General features: G+C 35.5%; 3 protein-coding genes and 1 long non-coding RNA gene across 7 annotated transcripts; 3 read left to right on the top strand and 1 right to left on the bottom strand.

Annotated features, from left to right (window-relative positions):
* The first annotated feature begins 57 nt into the window (after positions 1-57).
* Positions 58-3358, top strand: LOC110861538 (glutathione S-transferase LANCL1). 2 transcript variants are annotated; one of them, XM_035849800.1, is made up of 9 exons: positions 58-365; positions 508-720; positions 800-945; positions 1027-1198; positions 1291-1425; positions 1810-1948; positions 2020-2054; positions 2168-2320; positions 2770-3358. In XM_035849800.1, exons 1-9 carry the CDS (start codon positions 273-275, stop codon positions 2974-2976), a joined length of 1293 nt encoding a protein of 430 aa, XP_035705693.1. In that variant the 5' UTR covers positions 58-272; the 3' UTR covers positions 2977-3358. The 2 variants fall into 2 exon arrangements, with proteins under 2 accessions (XP_035705693.1, XP_021966364.1); XM_022110672.2 differs by lacking the exon at positions 2020-2054 and having other exon boundaries at positions 65-365; positions 1810-1989.
* A 1176-nt stretch (positions 3359-4534) lies between these two features.
* Positions 4535-12779, top strand: LOC110841645 (transmembrane and coiled-coil domain-containing protein 4). 2 transcript variants are annotated; one of them, XM_035854834.1, is made up of 17 exons: positions 4535-5611; positions 7766-8046; positions 8119-8176; positions 8457-8468; positions 8561-8693; positions 8757-8805; positions 8894-8975; positions 9215-9274; positions 9510-9633; positions 9758-9941; positions 10025-10061; positions 10142-10198; positions 10332-10342; positions 10432-10566; positions 10651-10719; positions 10854-10978; positions 11068-12779. In XM_035854834.1, the coding sequence occupies exons 1-17, from the start codon at positions 5575-5577 to the stop codon at positions 11426-11428; spliced, it is 1815 nt and encodes a 604-aa protein (XP_035710727.1). In that variant the 5' UTR covers positions 4535-5574; the 3' UTR covers positions 11429-12779. The 2 variants fall into 2 exon arrangements, with proteins under 2 accessions (XP_035710727.1, XP_021943021.1); XM_022087329.2 differs by lacking the exon at positions 8457-8468 and having other exon boundaries at positions 4536-5611.
* A 3099-nt stretch (positions 12780-15878) lies between these two features.
* Positions 15879-17196, bottom strand: LOC110862919 (progranulin). 2 transcript variants are annotated; one of them, XM_022112133.2, is made up of 3 exons: positions 16696-17192; positions 16434-16592; positions 15879-16288 (listed from the first exon to the last, which is right to left on the bottom strand). In XM_022112133.2, exons 1-3 carry the CDS (start codon positions 16895-16897, stop codon positions 16110-16112), a joined length of 540 nt encoding a protein of 179 aa, XP_021967825.1. In that variant the 5' UTR covers positions 16898-17192; the 3' UTR covers positions 15879-16109. The 2 variants fall into 2 exon arrangements, with proteins under 2 accessions (XP_021967825.1, XP_035702225.1); XM_035846332.1 differs by having other exon boundaries at positions 16202-16343; positions 16696-17196.
* A 1419-nt stretch (positions 17197-18615) lies between these two features.
* Positions 18616-21861, top strand: LOC118434053. Its single transcript, XR_004833752.1, has 2 exons — positions 18616-18810; positions 21598-21861. It is a non-coding gene; the product is annotated as an uncharacterized LOC118434053 (long non-coding RNA).
* Positions 21862-22335: the final 474 nt, after the last annotated feature.

The following is a 22335-nucleotide window of genomic DNA, read 5'->3' on the forward strand; positions in this document are numbered from 1 at the left end:
GAACCCACTCAACAACAACAAATGTAATGTGTATTCGTATCATCGTATGTAATGTAAGTACACATGTTCTAAAAAATAATTCAGCCGTGTTTAATTAAAATTTAAAATATTGATCCATTACATCGGCATCAGAGGACATTTTAACTTGAAGTATTTATTGTTGCAAGCTTTCGATATTCATACAGAATTTCTTCATCAGGCAAAAATATATTTGTAAACTAAAATTCATGTGTACGTTTAAAATTTTAAAATTTTAAATTTAATTGATAATTATGGCTGATACTTCATCCGTGGTGGTGGACACGGAGAGATTTCACAAGAATCCATTCTTGGACAAGGAAATTTCCCTTATTGGAGATCCCTTTGTACGTAAATGTAAAATATTGTTGTTTACATTATGCATATGAATTGGTGAATTTGAATTATTAGTTGCAAAGTGTTGTAGCTTGTGAGTTCAGGATGATAAGAAATAATTGTGTTGTACATTCATGCATATTCATGTCATAGGTTGGAGGCCCAAGTTCATTTTTGGAGCGTCTGAAGCAGGGCTCGACCTTGCTCCTGGAGACGTTGACAAGGAACGTCTTAGAAGAGAACAACCGAATGCCAGGGGACGATGATTATTCTGTGTATACGGGCAAGTCAGGCGTCATCCTCACTTATCATTGGATATTGTCACAAAATAATCAAGAGTTGCTGATAAATCCATCCATTAAAAAGGTTCACCTTCGATTACTTCAGTATTGCTCATCAATTTGATTTTAATGTAACAGGTTACCTATTACGTATGTTGTTTTAGATGTTGGAAGATTTCGTGAAAGAAGTCATGAGTGGACACTTGTTGCGAAAGAAGCGAATTACATTCCTATGTGGGGATGCAGGACCTTTGATTGTTGCTTATCTTATAACCAATGACTCAAATCAACGGACCGAGTTACTTGGAAGGTTATTATCTATAAATATTTTTAGCTAGAACATAGATCATGCACCTGCTTTGATAACTAATATTTTTGAATTTGTTTCTAGATTACTTCAACTTCAAGATCTAGTTTATGCTAAGGGATCTTCCAATCGTGATAGAACCCCCATTCCGAATGAATTATTGTATGGAAGGGCTGGTTATCTATACTCGCTTCTTTTTCTGAATCAGCAATTTCCTCAAGATCCACCATTGATTCCTTATGCTCTATTGTCAAATGTAATTAGCTATTTTATTGTATGTGTGTCATTCAAACACAATATATGCTAATATTTAACACAATCTTATGTGTTATCCTATTTCTATCCTAGTTAGTGTCAATTATCATTGAGGACGGACTAAGAAACAATCAAAGAGGAAATCCGCCTCTTCATTACGAATGGCATGACAAAACTTACTTGGGAGCAGCGCATGGATATGTTGGAATCCTTTACGTTCTGCTCAAGGTAAGCCCGATACTACATGTTTATTTTGCTTTCATGTTGAGCCTAATTTTCTCCCAACTCAGGCTTGTAGGTATTAAATTGTTGCAGAATTATTTGAAAATCAGCAAACTCCCTAATGTATGGTTGACTTGAATGTAAACAGTTTTGTATATTTGGCCACAAAAAGGACTGTTGTGGACATTTGTAAAATATTAAATTTTCAATTTATTATTTTGTTTACCCACTTTCTTTGCTGATCTCTCAACTCAGCAACCTTCTGCAACTGTCATATCAATTTATGTTTGTTGTGTTGCAATGCATAATGTAGCTGTTATAACTTCATGTTGTGTTTCATGTCGAGTTTTCCTTTACAATTTACATGGTACTTTTTCGATTTATCTTCAGGCTCGTGCATACATGAAAGAAGAGCACGTACGACACGTGAAGGAAACATTGGACTGGGTTATGTTTCATCAGTTTCCATCGGGGAATCTACGCTCGTCCGTGGGATCAAAGGAAGACAAACTAATACATTGGTGTCATGGTGCGGCAGGGGCAATTTTTTTGTTTTTGGAAGCATCCAAGGTTAACCCGTTGTTTCTTGTATGTATGTAGATATCTCCGTCCGTCCTCCTTTACATATGTATAGTGCAAGTAGCAAGTAGTAATTAACTTTGTTTTTTGTCAAATATTCATTCACACTGGTGATAAAACAACAGATGAAAATAAATGCACGATGCTAGATTTATTTTGTTTTTTATAGGTGTTTGAAGCTGAGAAAGAACGTTATCTGAGCTGTACCCTGGCTTGCGGAGGGGTGATATGGACTCGTGGGATTCTAAAACGAAGTTACAGCCTATGTCATGGCACTGCTGGAAATGCATATTCCCTTATGGCCCTCTATAAACACACTCGGGTTTGTTGCAAAATTTAATTTTAACCTTGCATGTGGTTTTTGAGAGATTATTTATGGTTGCTTACGATAACGCTGTCAATACTACAGGTCATGTCCATTGTGTCGATTGTTTGTGCAACCAAAAAGGTTTAAAATCTCATTCCATAACTGAACAGTTGGATTTGCGAATAATTTTTCACAGCATATGTATTGGTGGCAGCTTTCAGAAATGCGAGTTTATGCTGTTTGTGTATGTATTACATGCATATATGTTGTATTATGCATGTGTTATTTCTAGGCATCTGGCCTTTAGACGTCGTGAAATATTCAATTTGTGGCTACTAAAGAATACAAGAGAATTTTTGTAAAGTAACGGTTTTATGCTTTTGCGTGAGACTGAGTGTGTGTGTGTGACTTGACTCGCCACTTTCTACATTACATTCAACATATACGTGTTTTTTGTGTAATAGGACTTGATATGGCTACAGAGAAGTTGCCTTTTCTCTCAGTGGTGTTTTTCATGGGGAAACTCCACAAGACAACCGGATCGACCGATCTCACTTTTTGAAGGTCTTGCTGGCTCAGTCTATATGCTCCATGACTTTCACAACTTTCTCCTCCACAATGGTGATGGTAGTGGATCAACCCCGAAATTCCCTTCCTTTGAACTTGATTAGAAGAGAATGAAGATTGAGACGAAGCTGTCATCATCAAAGAAAATCTGTTTTTTTTTACAAAAGAGACTTGTGCCCCACATTCTTTCCTTACTCATATTTAAATGGCTCGACATCATCAGTTCAAGCATAGCATATTCTCTTATGTATTCCAAGGTCTCTAAGCTTATAATTGTAATACTATTTATCTAGCGGTATAAGTATCTAAGACAGGTAAGAGAAATCTCATCTAGTGATTTATTTATCTGTTTATTTTTATATGAATGTTTGTCAATAGATGAATATGTACCTATATGCTACACTATACACTTATATGTACATACATAACATGTTCAAATAAGTACTCTTAAATAAAAGTGTACCGGAGAAAGGTTCCCTGATAAGTTGTAACCTAAAATTAGAGCACTTTGAACAGAGCTCCAGTTCTTTCACTATAGAATACAGCATGCCCTTGCAAATCGGTCCCATTTTCCTGGAAGAGAAAGCATATCTAACTCGGCGTGATAGATAGCTTATTATACGCATCCAGTGACATTAACTTCCTTATATGGTACGTAGTCAGCATAGCTTATCGTTGACGTACACGTGATGGAGTTGAATATGATCTATCCAAGGTGTAATCCACTCCTCATTCGGATATAAGGAAATGAGCGACCTTGACCTGCTTGGCTTTCACTTTCCTTATTGGCATCTTCACAAATCTGAATGCACATATACATATGCATATGCATGCTATTACTTAAACACTCTAATGTGATGATGGCAATAAGGCTTGATAAATGTCAAAGTAGTTTTACAAAATATATAGTATAAAGTAAAAGCAAAATTGAGGTATAAATACATACGTATCTATTTATATGCAAAATAGCCATGAGCTCTCATCACCCTATGCAACTCGATGTGCAAAAAGGTACCAGCCATTCCTACAATCAGTTCCTGTGCTAATAATGCCAGTATTTCTGATTTGTGGATTGCCTCGTTGTTGCTGTTAAACGCGGAGATAAATAGGATGAGAAAGCATTTCTGCCACTTTCTCTCTCTCTTTCTCTCTTTCCACGAACGAATCCACCATCGATCCAGTTCCAACAAACTCCCATCCTCTCTCGTTCCCATGCCTTGTTGCTATCTTCTATGCGGCCGAATTTCATCAATTTCATGTTTTTGGTACATTTGTGAAGTTGGATGCCTTTTATACTTATGTACATATACATATGTATCCAATCTCATACCGTAACTCAACCTGTCCACTTTGTGGCCAACCAATATTTGAAGACTGTAAAGGTGATAGGCAAATGCCTTGGCGAATAATTCATGTTTCCTTTTATTACAATTGTGAAACTTGAAACATATTTCGCAAAATGCTGCCGAGTGCGGATATTATTGCGCTGTAAGTACATTTGGTTTCTGTCTTAACTTAGCATTTCGTGTCTGTTGGAGATATCTACAATTCAGCAGCACACACAGGTTCACTTATCTGTCTCCTACGAGTAGAACTAACCTATCTGATGGTCATCCATCCCCAACCAATTTTTATTCCCATTTGAGCAGAGGCCTTTCCCAAAATTGCTCAGTCTGCTCGCAACCACCAACCCAACCAACCAGACCGTACTTTCTCTCTCTCCTTCTCTTCTGTATCCTTTATACCATCCTTGTTTTACGCAATATGTGTGTGTATCAGTTAGTTGATACTCGTTGCCAACAATTATTATCATCATCTCATCATACAACACTCTCTGCTTGTGTATTCATTATTCTTACGTCGAGTTGAGTTGTCAGAACTTTGTTTAATTCACCTTTCTATTGTGATTGATATACTCGCAATGTTAACCAAACCAAATCATCATCATCCTTCTTCTTTTGCATCCCATGCAATGCTTGTTCCAATCTGTCTGTTACTTCCATCCTAAATAGTGATCATCTGTTTCCTTTCAATGACCGCATGGGCAACGTTTTCATCATTTGCACACAATCTGGGCTGAAATCTGGAAAGAAAAACTTGGTGCTCAGTCAATAATTCCAATTTCCAGATTTTGTCTGATTACGTGATAGGTTCGTGTATTGGAAAAATGTGAGCCCTTGGAATTGTAAAAGGGGATTTGTGTTTAATTTAACATTATTATCATAACATGTGGTTATTTTTATAAGTTTCATCATTTTTTTCATCTGGTTTTCTATTTTATAATCAACTACAGATGAATACTTACTTATCCCAAATAAGAAAGACGCTCCTGTATGCAGATTTATAATTTGGTCTGTTATATTGTTTCGAAAACATTTTAGGCTATTTAAGTACAACAAGGTTTGTTTGTTATTGTTTTCACAAGACTTGCTATTGTATATAGTATTCAAATCAGTATTCGATACGGAAAGAAGCTTATGTACCTACATTTCCACTACATCCTTGCAGCACAATACGCTCACCACAAGCTCATAACTTACTTGATTACATATCAATTAACCGTGTCAAAGAAGTACTTTTATGGTGCGAACATTTAGATAATAAAAATATATTTATCCTGGAAAATGCCGGTGGCATCATCTCCAATAAGAAGCGTTATTACATACTAAAAAACGTATGCGTCAAGTTTGGGATACACTTTAATGGCAGATGTTAATTGCAACCTGGACGCCGCTACCAGTAAGAAACCTTTGTTTTTTGTCATTTATAAGCCGTCATTTTAATATTTACAATAGCAAATGTGACAAGACCTGCCAAAACATTATTTTACCAATGCCAATTTTGTGGAATGAAATGCATTTCATTTAAATGAACGGACTGGGTGTAACAGACATGAAGTTTAAAGATTGAGAAAAGCCAGCTTATAATTTTCATACGCATGCATGTCTTTGAATTATAACAAGCAGCAGAGAGGAAACACGCTCATTGGTTTAATTCAATGTTTTCTTTTACCTTTTGAGAAGGAAATTCATGAATTGACATGTGTTGAAGAACCGCTGTTAACTAAATCAATATTTGGACAGTGGAACAATATAATGGTGCCTGTTTCTTTCCATTCAGACGGGGAAAGCATTTACATGACAGCGCTATGTATTACATGACGTTTTCATTACGGAAAACCGAACCGAGTTTTACCAATACCACTATTGTCATCGCATCAGTCACTTATAATCAAAGTTGAAGTGTTTTATTTGGACCTTGTATTTATTGAACACACATATACATGCATACTTACTTACCTATAATTGATTGGGAGAAGCGGCTCATTATTTTCGTTAGTATTTGATAAACTCGTATCATAGGCAGTAATGGACGATTCACAGCGAAAGGAGTAAATCAAAATTAGATAAGACAAGTCCGCAAGCACAAAATATTTCCACTTGATTCAGTATTAAATGGTCACCGTTGACTTCGCCAGGAAACTTTACATGACATCCGGCCGCCAATTCTTTCCATCCGATTTGTAATGCATGTCTGCATGTAGCAATTTTTGCATGTTGCATAATATTAACGCAAACCAATCAGTTTATTGCAATTTAATACAAATTGATGATCATGCATTTGTGGAATGCGATCGGAAATTGATTAGGGATGATTCGACGTAATATTATTTTATATTCTATCACAATGCTGCACTGCACAGTGCAAATTTTTCGTAGGTTGTAGGTAGGGGAAGTTTAGCATTTCTTGATATTTTTTCACTATACATCACGGTTTGATCAATTGTGGAAATAACTTATTTTCGAGTTAGAGGTGTCTTTGTACTTTCAATAAAATGAAATTGGATTTCTTTCATGGTGCTATAATGATAATAAGTATGCATGAATTGGACGTAAAAAATCAGCGTTGATTGGAATTTTTGAGCGATGATTGTCCTTCATCGATCTAGTGTTGTTTTCATGTGCCCAATTGTATGTAACAAAAAGCACAATAATACCAAGAAAGCTACTGCTATTGTACGCAGTTCCTTTACTTTCTCCATGAATTGTAGTAAGTAATCATTGGTATCTGATTGAACTTGTTGAAAGATAAATATTCTTAAGAATAACGTCGTCGTTCATGTTTGCTCTTGCTGTAATAACAAGTTTAAGTGATTCGAAGAATTGAATTACATTTCCTTTATGGTTCGATATATCGCTATCAAATACAACTGAACGACATGACCACAATGGAATTTAATTCTGGCCTGAATAAAGAAAAACCGGCTCATGTCGTCAAAACGTGGACACTTTTTCTAATCCTACAGCCCAAAGTTCAAGTATTCATTTGAGCCATTCCCTTCAATAGATCGATTTACTTATGAATTATTCTTTTCATTCGGGTGACTTTCAGTATTTCAGTTAAAAACATGTGGATGTACATTTTAAACATAAGTACATGCATGTATTTATTCAATGCGTCGACGTATATCGAATTATATTAAGCACCAAGTTTTTACATCTGCAAAACATACTGCAAGGCATTTCCATATTAGCGAACTTTTGCATAATGTTTAGAATTGAACAAGAGAGTTTATTCGAGTTTTGTGTATTACGAAATGTAAAAATTACATAATTGAAATCTGATGTTCATATTGTATTCTTGACTGATTTTAAAACCCTTAACCTGTGAAATTACCAATTCATGCGTATACCTGCTATTACTTTACTATCACTAAATATGTAAAAACACTTCTAGTCGGTAAAATTAGACAAGGAAACACGAAAAATTTGACCACGCTAAAAACATATTAAGCATTTCAATAACTAATATACGTGTATAGTATTACTTCTTAGCATATATTATATGTACATAATCATATGTAGCTTCTTATATATTAATGTGTATTCGTAGAGAGGAGTGGCAATGGGGAAGTCCTGGTGGGTGACGATGATGAAAAAAGTGTGCAGATCTTTAGCGACGCTGCCAAGTACAGCTACACCGCACTCACTGCCCTCGCCCTTCGAGACCTGTACATGGAGGACCTTCACCACCATGCTTTCTCCAGAGAATTTGTGCACAACATCCGAATTCACTTGAAATTGCCCCTTCATTCTGACGAGGTCATGCTCGCGCTATTTCAAGGAGAAGGGGTCCAGAGTGGCGACGTCTACGTGGAGTTGGTCAAACAGGAGGTAATCGCTTAGAAATTAGTTCTCATGAAATATTACTTAATAAGCAGGGGTTCATAATAATGATAATTTTAGGGTCATGCATTTGCCTTCTTCATTGTCAAGGATCTCGTGTATCATTCAGTCCGAAGCGGTAAGCCTGAGAACTTTGGTAACTTTAAACATTTGAAAGAACATTGCAGACAAAGTATGGCAAAATGCTCGTCGGTTCGATTTGGCTAACTTATTTGTCCGTACTGTTAGCATTGAGTATATTAAGGTTTTGAAATTAGGGTGGTATTGCTTAATAATAAGTGATTATATATTATGTAATTTGAACGATTTTAATACACGTCTGTGTTACCTAATTACCTATCTTGTCACCTAATATTTTTCTATTGTTGTATTTGTGCTGCATCTTTCTATTCTAAAAGGCGTACTTTCTGGTAAACTTTCTCTCATGATTGTAACGTAGATTACATAGAATATTATTGTTTAATAAAGTATGACATATCCATATTTCTTATTAAAAATCTAGGAAAATATGATGCAAGAACGAGAGCAATGATCCTTGTCGTGGCAAAGTCCTTGGATATTCGTTCCTCGTTAGTTGAGATGATGGAAGAGTCTGCAGTCAAATACTTGACAGAGACCATTGTCCCCAAGACCGAGTAAGTTTTATGCCAACGCATTCTTACCAATTATTTCTAAATTCTATATATATGATTGTATAGAGCCGAGCTGAAAGAAACTCTGAAACGACAAAAGACTCGGAAATATAAGGTATTTTATAATGTCACATCTCACTTGTACTATCAATTAGGTGTTCTTGCCTTAATTAATTTTATCTGTGTATTACTATAAAAATTAGCGGTATGCTCTTGTGGGGCTGGCAACGCTGGGCGGAGGAGCGATTCTTGGCTTAACAGGCGGGTTGGCGACACCCTTAATTGGTGAGTAATTAATAGCTGACCTTCAGTTATGACCCACCCATTCATCTGACTCGTCACGTTCTCATCTTCTAACCAAGAAATCGCAGATCTCTCACGTGACTTCACGGCTTGAGACTTTTTAAATACGAACTGTCCTGGATGTCAAATTTATATGCAACAGAGTTTGTCAACCCTTATGATTGGGACTATTTGACCTAATTTGATTAATTTTTATCTAATTACATGATTGATTCTATTAGGTGCAGGTCTCGGGTCTCTTCTGGGAGCTGGTACGGCTGCAGCCCTTTCTAGCACTGCTGGTATGTTATAATTTAATAAGTTGATTACTTTGACAGTTAATTAGGCTACAACGACGGAGAACGACGACGTAATACGTAGAGCTTTCTACTCCTCTTTCCCTGTTGCATTATTGTTGATATTTGCTCGTAATCACTTTTTTGATGAAATCCCAAAGCTTATAATTGTACATTTTAATTGAATTATGTGCGAAAATTATAGGAAAATGTTTTATCCTTAATATTTGATTATTTCTAGGAGCTGCTGTGATTGGGTCACTATTTGGTGTGGCCGGTGCTGGTTTGTCGGGTTTCAAGATGCAAAAGAGAGTTGGCGAGGTGGAAGAGTTTGAGATAAAACCACTGGGAAAAGTTTATGCCAAGTAAGGATATCACACTTTCTATATGCAGTGTGTATGCCATTCGTTATGTTATCGTTATTACAGATGATATTTATTATTTGTTGCTCTGATTTCAACAATCCATGACCTTTGTGATTTTCTTAAGGAATCTGCACCTGGCAATTGCCGTGTCGGGCTGGCTCAACGACCAAACGGGTGACCAAGGGTTTTTCATTCCGTGGAAGAATTTGAAAATATCGCAAGAACAGTACTGTATTTTTTATGAGTCACAATACCTATTGGAATTAGGTCGTGCTGTTGATTACCTTCTTAGTTTTGCCGTCTCAATGGTATGTCATTGTGCATATTTTAATAACCCATGACTAATCCTGATGGATACTAAGATTTGACCGTCAAACACATTTTTCCATAGGCTGCACAGGAAGCATTGAAACTCACTATTCTTTCAGGTAATTTAATTTTCCAGCTTTAACAAAGATTTGAAACAAAATTGCACAAATTTTTCTAACAAATGTTTACTTAATTTTAGGCCTAATTTCAGCCATAGCTTGGCCAGCATCACTTCTCACACTTGCGTCAGTCATCGGTTAGCTTATAGACGCATATGCATATATAATAATTATTCTAATATAAATTGTACTGAATTGTTCTTAATTCTCTTGTTTTTCATAAATCTGACGACATTGACTAATTGAATCTGACTTGGATCTCGTTTCTAGACAATCCTTGGGTAAATACGAGGAATACCTTCTATATATTGTTACTTTAAACCTTTAAGTGCTACAATTAAAAACATTTTTTACATTTCTCAAATTACAGGGAGTATGTTGTAGAAGGTCTGCACAAATCGGAAGAACACTAGCGGAAGTACTAATTTCCAGGCGACACGGGAATCGCCCAGTCACACTGGTTGGATTATCGCTCGGGGCTCGAGTAGTGTTTTATTGTCTTCTTGTATGACCATTATTATTTTTGAGTTTACTTACTACTTTAAACTTGAAATATTTTGAACCATATTACAATTTATGGCCTATTTAGGAGCTTTCACAAAGGAAGGGACCTGAAGTTGAGGGACTTGTCCTTGATGCAGTCATGCTAGGGACTCCGGTGATGAACCTTTTCAAACTTATATGAATATATGAATATATTTAATATAAACCGGAGTCATGTACAATATGAAAATTCGGCTTATGTACAGAGAAATTCGGGATTGGGTAATATAATATTTTATTATTTTGCAGGTCACCGGCAGGGCGTCAACTTGGAGTTCTCTTGCTCGTGTCGTTTCTGGAAAGATTGTAAATGGCTATTGCAAAACAGACTGGCTTCTTAAATTTCTATATAGAAGCACAACTGGGCACTATAGGTAGGGACATATGCAATTCGCTCTTTTTGTAAAACCAGTTGAACCACTCAGCTACATACATATAATGAGTAAATGATCTTTCTTTTTAGAATTGCTGGACTCGAACCCGTAACTTGGGCGCATCCTCGCATGCATAACGTTGACCTATCTCATATCGTAGCTGGACATACAGATTATGCCGAGAAAATTGACGAGATCCTAATATCTCTTGGCTATGCGGAGGAGTTGGACATGGCATCTGAGTTAAGAAGAAGCGTGTCTACAATGCATCTTAGAGAAAAAGAACGCCATTTTAAACGCACACCTTCAGTTGACTCCTTCCTGTCCCTCCACAAACATAAAGTTCATCACCATATTGACATTGATGAGCTGAGGGCTTCAACCTCTTCTTCTGCACCAACGCCAACACCTTATTCGACGTCCTCAACAAATGGCAGCAGCAATATCTAAAAATCGATACATTGCTGACCGGTATCCGACCCATCACGCAAGCAGTCAGTATTATTTATTACATTGGTATAATGAATTACTCGACTATGCTGCACTGGAGAAAACTTTAATCTAGCTGTTACATTCCAAACAAAAGTATTGCTAAATCATTACATTCCAGAATCTTTGTAAAACGCTCGTCATGTGATATCTTACATATTATGTAACTTGAGTATATATTCCAAAGATTCTCATTATCATGTTATATCATGTTTGAAGTGATCTAACACAAAGGAAAATCAAATCTAGTCTGAAGTGTACGAAATCCGAAAGAAAAAAGACGGGTTTTACAGGGTTTTCACGCGCGACCTGCTTCCTCCAAGGCTTCCTCGTTCAACAAAAAACTAAACTCTATCAATATGTATAACCAATTTACTATGAAAATTCATCAATATTAACGTTGCATATCAAATTCTGCCTGCAAAATCCAAAATTTTATACCGGTATATAAGATTCCTAACTTCGAAACCTTACATGAAATTAACAATTACTGGTAATCAATACGTATGTAATTGGCACAGTGAATCTTAAAATCATTTAGTCAGATAAATAATTACTTAGATGTACTCTTATGTACTGGCGTACCTTATAAAAACACTATTACAATTGTGGTATGAAAAATTCCTGTAGCCAAATTCATTACCTTTGTCAATGAGAAATGCAGTATTTTCTTGTTCTAGGAGAGGAAACAGAGACTATTTTTTAGTGAAGTGCGAGAAACATAAAAGAACCCTTGTTATTTTAAACTTTTAATTTTAGTTTAATACTGATAGACAGCTAATCCCAACATAATAAGAATGTGTAGTTATCCTAATATGTAATGCATATTATGAATTTTGGGAAACTTTGATTTGGAAATGTTCATATTTATGTATACCTTAATACAGATGATACCTACATAATACCTACAAATCTCTTCCAAAATAAACCATAACTTTTTTGACAGATACCAACACAGGTATTACCAAACTACTAATTTCCCATTACAAAAAAATAGATAGCGGTAAAAAAATCACAATGTCACTAGGATTCAACGCCAATCTACAACACAGACAAACAACCTCACAACAAATTATACCAAACCAAAATATATAAACGCTGTAGTCAACTATTGTACTTATGTTGTATTTAAATAGTTAAGTAAGCAATTAACATGTAGATGAGCTTGTTAAATTGTAAGGAAAAAATCATATTTAGATATGCAACATTCAATTTAAACATTAGATTGAATTAAAGACTAATAGACTATTTATAGAAATTAGATAATCAAGCGCAGTTTTAAAAAATAAATTGAATAAACTCAGACAGCATTTAATTGTCAGTTTATTTACACCAAAATCTATCATTCTATTGTGCACCAAATTTGAACGGCATTACATCTCTTTATTTATAGAGCTTCAGAATTTCAAACTCTAGTGGGGCAGTATGCGAATATATTCAATTCCTAGCATAAATTGTTTATGCTATAAGATACGAAATTAACGGTCAACTCGTGGTGTTTAATTAATGCCTGGACAAATAATTTCCAAAACACTTTAAAGCATATGAAACACCTTTAGTCAAGATCATAGAGTTAAAATCGACTAAATATTTCATCTTGTGAGGAAAACAATAATCAAACCAATCCAGTTAATTAGCATCGGTATAAAATTATTTTATACTTACTTGTATGTAGCAGCAGGTCACTAACAATAAGTATGCATAACAAATAATAATCTTATCAAGAACAACTGCTCACTCATCGGCAAAGTGGAGCAATAAAATGAAATTGGTTAATTAAATATTTTAATAAATAAAAATACATGCGTATCTGGTATCTGTACATACATCAATCGCACAGACAATGTACACGTCCTCCTTCAATGATGCATGACAATTAACTACGAAATCACTACCATAAAATGACAGTGTTAAGTTCTGGGTCGGTCCGTAAGTCAATGCAAGTCGCCCCGTAGAGGAGACAAAGAAGGAAGCGGAGCAAACACTGCATGCATGAATGCATGAACTGCTACCCCATACATACATCAACTGATCAACCAACCATCATTACTCATCAATAGTGGTTATCATGATAAGTGATCGTGATAAACACTATTAATTAATTATTTTAGTTTGAGAAACTCCACCCACAGCGAGTGGCATATCAATTCGAATGTATTTTTGACGCTGAATCCAACGCCATTAATGGTTTTGACCACCGAGGCCCCCGTGACCTTCCCGTGACCGTGGCAGCCAAATATGGCTTATTCGTGATGTCGCATATCAATTCGAATGTATTTTTGACGCTGAATCCAAAGCCATTAATGGTTTTGACCTCCGAGGCCCCCGTGACCGTCCCGTGACCGTGGCAGCCAAATATGGCTTATCCGTGATGTCGCATATCAATTCGAATGTATTTTTGACGCTGAATCCAAAGCCATTAATGGTTTTGACCTCCGAGGCCCCCGTGACCGTCCCGTGACCGTGGCAGCCAAATATGGCTTATCCGTGATGTCGCATATCAATTCGAATGTATTTTTGACGCTGAATCCAAAGCCATTAATGGTTTTGACCTCCGAGGCCCCCGTGACCTTCCCGTGACCGTGGCAGCCAAATATGGCTTATTCGTGATGTCGCATATCAATTCGAATGTATTTTTGACGCTGAATCCAAAGCCATTAATGGTTTTGACCTCCGAGGCCCCCGTGACCGTCCCGTGACCGTGGCAGCCAAATATGGCTTATCCGTGATGTCGCATATCAATTCGAATGTATTTTTGACGCTGAATCCGAATCCGTCAATAGTTTGACGTTAATTATAGAAGTTGGGGTTTATGGAACTGAACGGGAGCGTGAAGCGCGGGAATATAAATAGTTAGCTATGCAGTTACTCCCACACGACGGGAATTTAAGTAATTAGCTATTCAACTACTCCCACAGGGGGAAATCAAATTGTACTGTGACCAGGTTAATTAAAATGCAGTATGACTGGGGCAAACCCTCACTCTGATGTATGTATGTAGTACGACGAAGTCTCCACTGGGAATTATTTAAAGTATAGCATGACGGATTTTTCGCTTTCACCCCCCACTGGAACTCTAGAACCCGGCCTTGGCCGGGCTATACGCTAGTATATAATAATCCGGTATAATCAATTTATTCCCGTGATCCTTATGCATTCATCTTCTGAAGAAGATGACATTCACATTCATGCATTTTCTTCAGGCTGCATCTCTATCTAGTACTTAAATTTCTTGAACAGAAGTGATTTAGAATATTTTAGCGATATCTTAGCGTTACTAGCAAAATTATAAAGAGGAAATAAATATAGTTAGGCATTTATTGGCACATGGATCAAATAAATATCTTCCATGTTCAGCAAGGCTCGTTGTGTCCGTTATTTAATACCTCTATAATATATAGCGATAGTTAGGTAACGATCTTGCTCACACAAAACCAAAATAAATTGATGCCTAAGAAGTAGATCGGGGGAACTACTTTGACATGAATTTCTCAAGATGTATTTATGTATATGTAATGTAGCTGATTGATTAATTGCATGCATCCCCTTTCAACAATTTCCACTTATGTCCTCAAATATATCACTCAAATATTTAGTTTTGCCAAATTTTGCCCATGTTCAAGGAATTTGTTAACATCAACTAATTAAACTTTATCACCTTCAAGTCAGAATTCTTCCCCAGTTTTACTTACTTAATTATTAATTGGCTCGCAGTAAAAGTTACCTCATTCAGAGTCATTCATTAAATCAGTAGTGCCATAATCATATTGCTGTGCATTTGTTTTATAATTATTAATGTTGGTGGTTGTAATTGAACATCGCCTGTTGACGTGCTTCTCAATAGCGATTTAAATCACCAAAATAACTATTTATTTATTTGTAAATACTTTCAACTACTTTATGTACATATGCACGTTTGTTATGATGACTGAGGATGAGTTAGAGTTGACTCCAAAGTGACACAATAAAGTGCATTTCAATTTAATTTGAGATTAGTATGTATGCAGTATCTATGCACAATGCATCTGATTATTCCGTTTGACCATAAATTGGAAGATCGTTGTTTGGGAATGCCAATTAGCCTTGAGACAGATGCAGCTATTAGGAATGATTATTGAGACAAAATTCAAAGCTGTCAATGATGAAAAAAACTGTTACTGTTAATGTGTCAACTGAATTGATCAATAAGTTCATTCAAATACACAAAAGATCTTTATAATATTTAAGTATGCAATTCAATATGTAACAAAACAACCTTGATTATTGCTATCATTTTAATCTTGGCAGTTATATTTCTTTGTTTATTTAATGAGATTACAATGCACCTCAAATTAGGTCATTGATACAGTGACAGTGCATCTTACTCTATATATGCATAATAAATTTCTATCGATTCTATAACTGGTAACACTATTGGTATTAAAGTCATTTTTATTGAACCGAAATTAATTGTATAATAATTTCAACAAGATACATATAGATCGGAATTAAAATACAAGCAAATAAATTAAAAACTGCCAACGAAATATTTCCAAAATAAAAAGATTTCCGAAGTATGCATTGATTTTTATCAAATCGTGTTAAACAATAACAAATTATACAATTTCATTAATGTATGTATTCTGAAAAAAATTAAACCAAGTTAAACACACCTCTTTCCTTTGTCATCACAAGTCTTTCCATGAGGACAACAATGAATTTTATCTGGACAACACATTGCACCATCAAACGGGCAACAGCCCCACCCACCACTGGCCAGGGCACAACATGTATACTTATCAGGGCACGTTTGTTCTCCACCCCCACAGATTTTCTTGTCCACTGAATAATAAAATTCATGATTATTATTTACACTTAATTACCTTCAGTCATGAACCTGTAAAAGCAGTTTACAGTAAAGGTTCATGCCTTCGCTATATTCAACAAGATTTTAAGCCTAAAGAATGAATTATGTTATCACACTCACCCATTGTTGCATTATGACCACTATCGACCCCATCTTCGGTAATCAAGTTCTGAGCAAGCCACTCCTCTCGGGTGAAACTTTTGTAAATCATGGTCCACCATTCGGGCTCTGAAACTTCATTAGGAATGCACCGAGAGTGGACAGTGTCACACTTGCTCCCTAAAAAGTGCAACAATTACGAGTGAAATGGATATATGTTTAGTTGCAGTTGGTTACTGGTAATTAAGGCCGTCAAACCATGAATAGCTAACTAAAGACTAACCATGAGGACAGCAATGCTGACCGTCGTTGCAGCACGTAGCACCCGGATATGGACAACAGCCATAACCTCCTCGGTTATCTGAACAGCATGTTTGGGTCTTACTACACCTGGTTTTGTGGTCAGGACAAGTGTCCCCCGAGACAAAAGCGATTAAAATGCAAATATGCAGCAGCACTACGAAAACGCCACAATGTTTCCCCATTCTTGTTGATTATTTGGCTCCTCAAAAATTTGTCTATGTAGTTGCTTTGCTAAACTCATGCAAGGGATTCACCAGATCAAGGCAGTGAATAAAATATTATCGTATTATCGTGGTCAAAAGGTTATCGTCCAACTACTAACTACTATTGCGGCTGGGATAAAGTGTTGTTTAAATAAATTTTCCTTCAATTCTTCTGGCAAGTTTAAATTAAATTTAGGCAGCTACAATGCAAGTATAAGTAAACGGTTCCTCCAGCAGCAGCTGACCATTTGGATTCACCCCCTTCTTACTATTTGACTTGATTGCATAGCTGGATGCTGAAGAAGGCAATGTCAAACATGTTGACGTATGTAAACTGCCTGAAGCCGAAGCCAAAAAATTTAATAAAATCATTTCATACTCGTTTAGTCCATGATTCAATCCTTATAGCATTACAAGTTTATTACAAGTTTATTAATCAATTATAAATGTATTTATCTTATCCAATGAATAATATTCATCATTCTCGGATTTCTACAATATGCAATGTTAGAAATGTTAGCATGTCAATATTATGAGTGACTTCCTTTTTATGAACACTCAAATAATGGTTTCCATTTCCTTGTGATGCAAGTTGGTATATTTGGTGATTTAAAATCGCCAAGCATCGTAATTTTTAAATCTCATAAATTATGCATTCATCATGTTGTAATGTACACCGTTTATAGTGCACATGTAGCATAATTATTAGTAATTATTGGCACCACTGGGAATGCTAAAATGAGTGGGAAGGGCCAATAAATCCAAATCAAATCGATTTATATAATGCAATGTGTGCAGGTACAGAACTTTTCGTTACTATTAATTGTGCCTGTAATGAGTACAGACGCCATTTCAATATTAAATAATGATGCGTTTGGTTAGTTAAAAAGTTTGGTTGATGTTCTCCTTCTTTTTATCTTCATATATGTCCCCATGTATGTATATGCATTGCTAACATACAGAGGACATTTACTTGCCCAACAATATTTATTTATGATTTTGCATGATTATAAATTTGCATAATTAAAAAATCAGCATAACTAGAAACCGGATAAGTAATCTTATCAGTTTTATACGTGAATACAAATGCAATTATGCACAATTCCAAAAATCGTCACTTAATTAACTTTAGTTTGGGACAGCCAGTTGTCAATTAAATGATTTTGAATACTTACATCAGTGTTCACTTGCTTTATCTGATTCACTTTACTAAATAAATCTAAAAGGTGGTTGCAGTATGCATTCTGTCTGTAGTCGTATTTGTTGGACGATCCATGTTGCTCGAAGATAATGGGATAATGCACTATCCGATACGATTCGATTGGCATTAAGTAGGACATATTCGACATATTCCACCATCAGGTTTGTCCAGGAATTAGCCCACCAAGATAGGAAATATAGTTCTTAAAAAACGCCCCATGATATAAGAAAATTAAAACCCATGCAAATCATATTCTCAATCATACATAACATGAATAATACGTAACACTACATCATTTATTATGGGTGAAGTTGAATAAGTTTATGATAAGTATACGGAGTTAGATTAGCACTATGACATGCCACCAAATTACAAGCAAGATATGAAGATGATGTATTTTGCACAAAAATGAGAACCAGCATAATAAGTCATTGATTACTTTGATTATATATGTATGTACGTATATATGTAATGTATGTGTTTATATTTATTCAAACCACACTAAAGTATCTGACAATATTTGATATATTGGTATAGATAAATATTAACTATATATTTACACGTACTTATTCTAGTTATTTCTCTGCTTAAATTTGGAGTGGTACTTTTATTGTCATTTTATAGTACAATGGATTATATTCTTCTTGTCGAGTCGTCAAATTCGTCAGAAACAGTGCGCTATGCACTACACGTAAGAACGATTACTTGTATTTTTCGATACGATTTTTCGATGCATCGATAACTTTTGGGCTTTTGGGTGCATATTTAGGACTCCTAATCCTAAGTTAGAAGGATGGGAATACAAGTGATGAAATTATAGGCTTTTGTTTGTAACAAAAATCTTATCCACACCTGGGGGCATAATATAGTTCTTCTAGTCTAACCATAGAAAACCTAAAAATACTGAGAAATTGTTAGAAATTAAATCACAGTAGTTCTCGGAAGATATTACTTACTTCATAAGCAGGAGCTAATAATAATGATAATTTTAGACATATGTGTATATTTGTCTTATTTTCTTTACTATAATTAAAATTACCAAATTACAATTAAATTACAAATGATGATTGCACAGAAATTGGGACACAGGAAGGGTGTCTATCTATCGAAATGTATGCTTATATGTTGGCAGCCATACAACATGGTTTAGTTTTACTTTGATATTCATCACTTGTTCGTCTTCAGTTTACATCATAATTTTTCTTCTTTTTTTGTAACATTGTGCTGACAGGACTTATCGCCATGCCTTATCAGTTTTTTGGAGGTGTCGTGACTCGCGTCGTCACGACCCAACTTACTTCTCTCTCATTGACAAGCAACTGAGTAAAGACAATGAGTGACCGAGTGATATTTGATACGAAACAATGATTTCAATTTGTTTTTCAACGACGACCAATGTGAAGTAAACTAAACTAACTAATGTCTTTCACTTCCATCCATCCACCTTAATACAATGCAGCCTGATATTCAATTGATTCTTGCTAATGATCATTATCAACCATTAGTTTCCTGAAAGAACTCACTACACACCACACACAAGCGAAAGATGGACGAAATGAATAGAAATAAAGATTCACATTTAGGCCAATAGACAATGACATATTACACTTCCAATCCATTTCCTGGCTTGTCAAAAATATTGTTACATTTATAAATATAAAAAATTAAATTTTAATGCAACTCAATTTAATACTTGTCGCTAATCCTAAGTCTGCCCATGCTTCATTGTTTCATATGATGACGATAATCCGTATGCAGAAATGTCAATCCTTTCTTTAACGCGAAATTAACCCATTTTCAACCAAGCAATAGCTTCCAATACGCTGCCACGATCCAAAGTCATAAAATCAACTTTATAAAACTTTTAACATGATTGGATTTCAGTCTATTCAACAATTTGTCGAGACATGAAATAATATTTGTAGCACATGCGACACTAATTTTCATTTTTCCAAATAACTTAAAAAGGTAATCTTCATTGTGTATTATTAGATTATGTAATACAGTGGAATAAAACAAATACAAATGTAATCATTATTTTGAGGAAATACGCCATACATTCATCTAAATACATTGGATTTGTGTATGAATGTATGTTGTATGTTAGCGTGGTTACTTCGTGTCACCTCTGTCATAATGTCATAATATTATGATTATCATAGACAATTTATCTACATGTGTGCACTGTGCACCGCTTCCCAGATACATCATTATTGGTTTTATTGAATATTCAGCCTAAATATAAGCACCCCCATAAATGCAAAAAACGTCGAACTGTTTATATTTATTGCATTTGCTCGTGGACTACGTGGACTCGAAAAAATCACACAAAAAATACAATAAAAACAATACAGAATTATACATTTTAGTGAGATGATGATGCCGTGAACAAATAATGAAACAGGTTTGTTTTAGGAATCTCAATTAAATGTGTCAATACGCGTCAGGGAAAGATGGGTCATCTTCTTTCTGTCCCTCATACAATTCCTTCATGACATGATGCACTCTAAAAATTTGGACATTGTCTCCTTTTATTTATATCGAATTGAATTTTTATCGAATGCCAAAGCCAAAAATCATGTTAATAAAAGTAAAAGTACACGCGGCGAAGGATCTATTAAAGTACACCCATGAAATTTATGTTTAATCGGAATGTGAATTATACATACCTAAACATATATCAAGTTTCTTTGTTTGTATTTTTTACATAAGAAATAAAGTTTGCAAATAGTAAATTTGTTACTTGAATTATTAAGTAGCTTCAGCTACTTTATGTGAAGACTTTGTCTGTCTGTCTGTCCGTCTGTCCGTCTGTCTGTCTGTCCGTCTGTCAGCAGGATAACGGGAGAACGGATAAAGATAATCGAAATCGGTTTTCGCCATCATACATAAGACCCCAGGGGGAGGATCCTATCAACTTTTGGGTGCAACCGGACCACACCCCCGGGCGCCAGGGGGTGTGGTCGGGGCAAAATGAGATTTTTAGTGCAATTGAATCAATGGATGAAATAGAGTGAAATTTTGAGTTCCCCCGTTGTGCCACACCCCCCGGGCGCCAGGGGGTGTGGTCGGGGCAAAATGAGATTTTTCAAAAAATTGAATCTGTAGATGAAATACAGTGAAATTTAGTGTTCCCGCGATGTCGTAGGAGTGGTTGGGGTGAAATAAGTCTGAAGCTACTTCCGTATGCGCGTTTGCGACGGTTTATTTACATATAAAGTTTCATATTTCCAAAGTTTATTTAGTTTTGTCAAAGATACATGTACATAAGTGGTTTATTGTAATGTGTCACTTAAATTAAAGCATTCTTTAACACAGATTCTTTTAATTTCAACATAGTGTTCAATGTCAAAAAATATGCACATTGGCCGGCCTGGCCAATGTGCAGGCCAATGTGCCTGCATTGTACAACAATTTCTTAATCAACTATTTAGCAGGATGCCGACAAAGTTTAATTATCTCATTGTTGTTACAACAGAAAACCACAAGCCCATGATCACAACAAACATCTCTATGCATAATTTCGTCTCATCTATTCTTCCTCCTGATGCAAGTCGGAGGGTGGAAACTCATCTTCAAAGATGTACATGTGCATGTACATTAATATATATGCACAACCTGATCGAGAGGCCTCGCCTGTCTGCCAGTGGAAAATGGAATAATATCAATTTTGTCAATTTAATTTGTAAATTTATTAGCCAAGCAAATAATAAAAAGTAATAAATACTCAGTTATTAAATAATCAACGCGGAACGAGTTGCATCAGCTAATAAAATCAAAATGTCATGTTGGCTGACTTTGTTACTCAAGCTTTTGATAAATTGTAGGAAGTTGGAGTTTTGTGTGTTGACTATGTCATTTGTATGTCAGTGTTACAAAGCCCATTAGATGATCGCTGTTACCGATTAGTTTAAGGCTGATGCAACTGCATCATTTTAATAATAATAACATGATGGTAATAATCCACACGCAGTTCGCATATGCACAAAAATCACAAGGGTACTAATTATATTATCACACACTTTATCATGATGTCGTATCAAAATTGTTCAAAATCATCTTTATTTATTCATTGCAATGATCATATATGAACGTGTACATATTTATGTAGCTACGACGGAAGTATAAGCAAAATGCATTTGCATTTAGCCAGTCAGACTGGCGAATGGATCACTGAAGATTTTGAAGGAGGCCTTCTTATTATTCTTATGCAATC

The sequence above is a fragment of the Folsomia candida genome, unplaced genomic scaffold, assembly GCF_002217175.1.
Source record: "Folsomia candida strain VU population unplaced genomic scaffold, ASM221717v1 Fcan01_Sc001, whole genome shotgun sequence".
NCBI lineage: Eukaryota > Metazoa > Arthropoda > Collembola > Entomobryomorpha > Isotomidae > Folsomia > Folsomia candida.

Bases quoted from the DNA above. Each gene is read 5' to 3' on its own strand.
- LOC110861538 (XM_022110672.2), top strand. From the start codon at position 273: ATGGCTGATACTTCATCCGTGGTGGTGGACACGGAGAGATTTCACAAG. The intron at 721-799 runs GTTCACCTTCGA...ATGTTGTTTTAG, and splicing joins TAAATCCATCCATTAAAAAG to ATGTTGGAAGATTTCGTGAA. The intron at 1,990-2,167 runs GTTAACCCGTTG...TGTTTTTTATAG, and splicing joins TGTTTTTGGAAGCATCCAAG to GTGTTTGAAGCTGAGAAAGA.
- LOC110841645 (XM_035854834.1), top strand. From the start codon at position 5,575: ATGGCAGATGTTAATTGCAACCTGGACGCCGCTACCA. The intron at 5,612-7,765 runs GTAAGAAACCTT...GTGTATTCGTAG, and splicing joins CAACCTGGACGCCGCTACCA to AGAGGAGTGGCAATGGGGAA. The intron at 10,062-10,141 runs GTAATTTAATTT...ACTTAATTTTAG, and splicing joins GAAACTCACTATTCTTTCAG to GCCTAATTTCAGCCATAGCT.
- LOC110862919 (XM_022112133.2), bottom strand. From the start codon at position 16,897: ATGGGGAAACATTGTGGCGTTTTCGTAGTGCTGCTGCATATTTGCATT. The intron at 16,593-16,695 runs GTTAGTCTTTAG...TGCACTTTTTAG, and splicing joins TCAGCATTGCTGTCCTCATG to GGAGCAAGTGTGACACTGTC. The intron at 16,289-16,433 runs GTGAGTGTGATA...TTTATTATTCAG, and splicing joins TGGTCATAATGCAACAATGG to TGGACAAGAAAATCTGTGGG.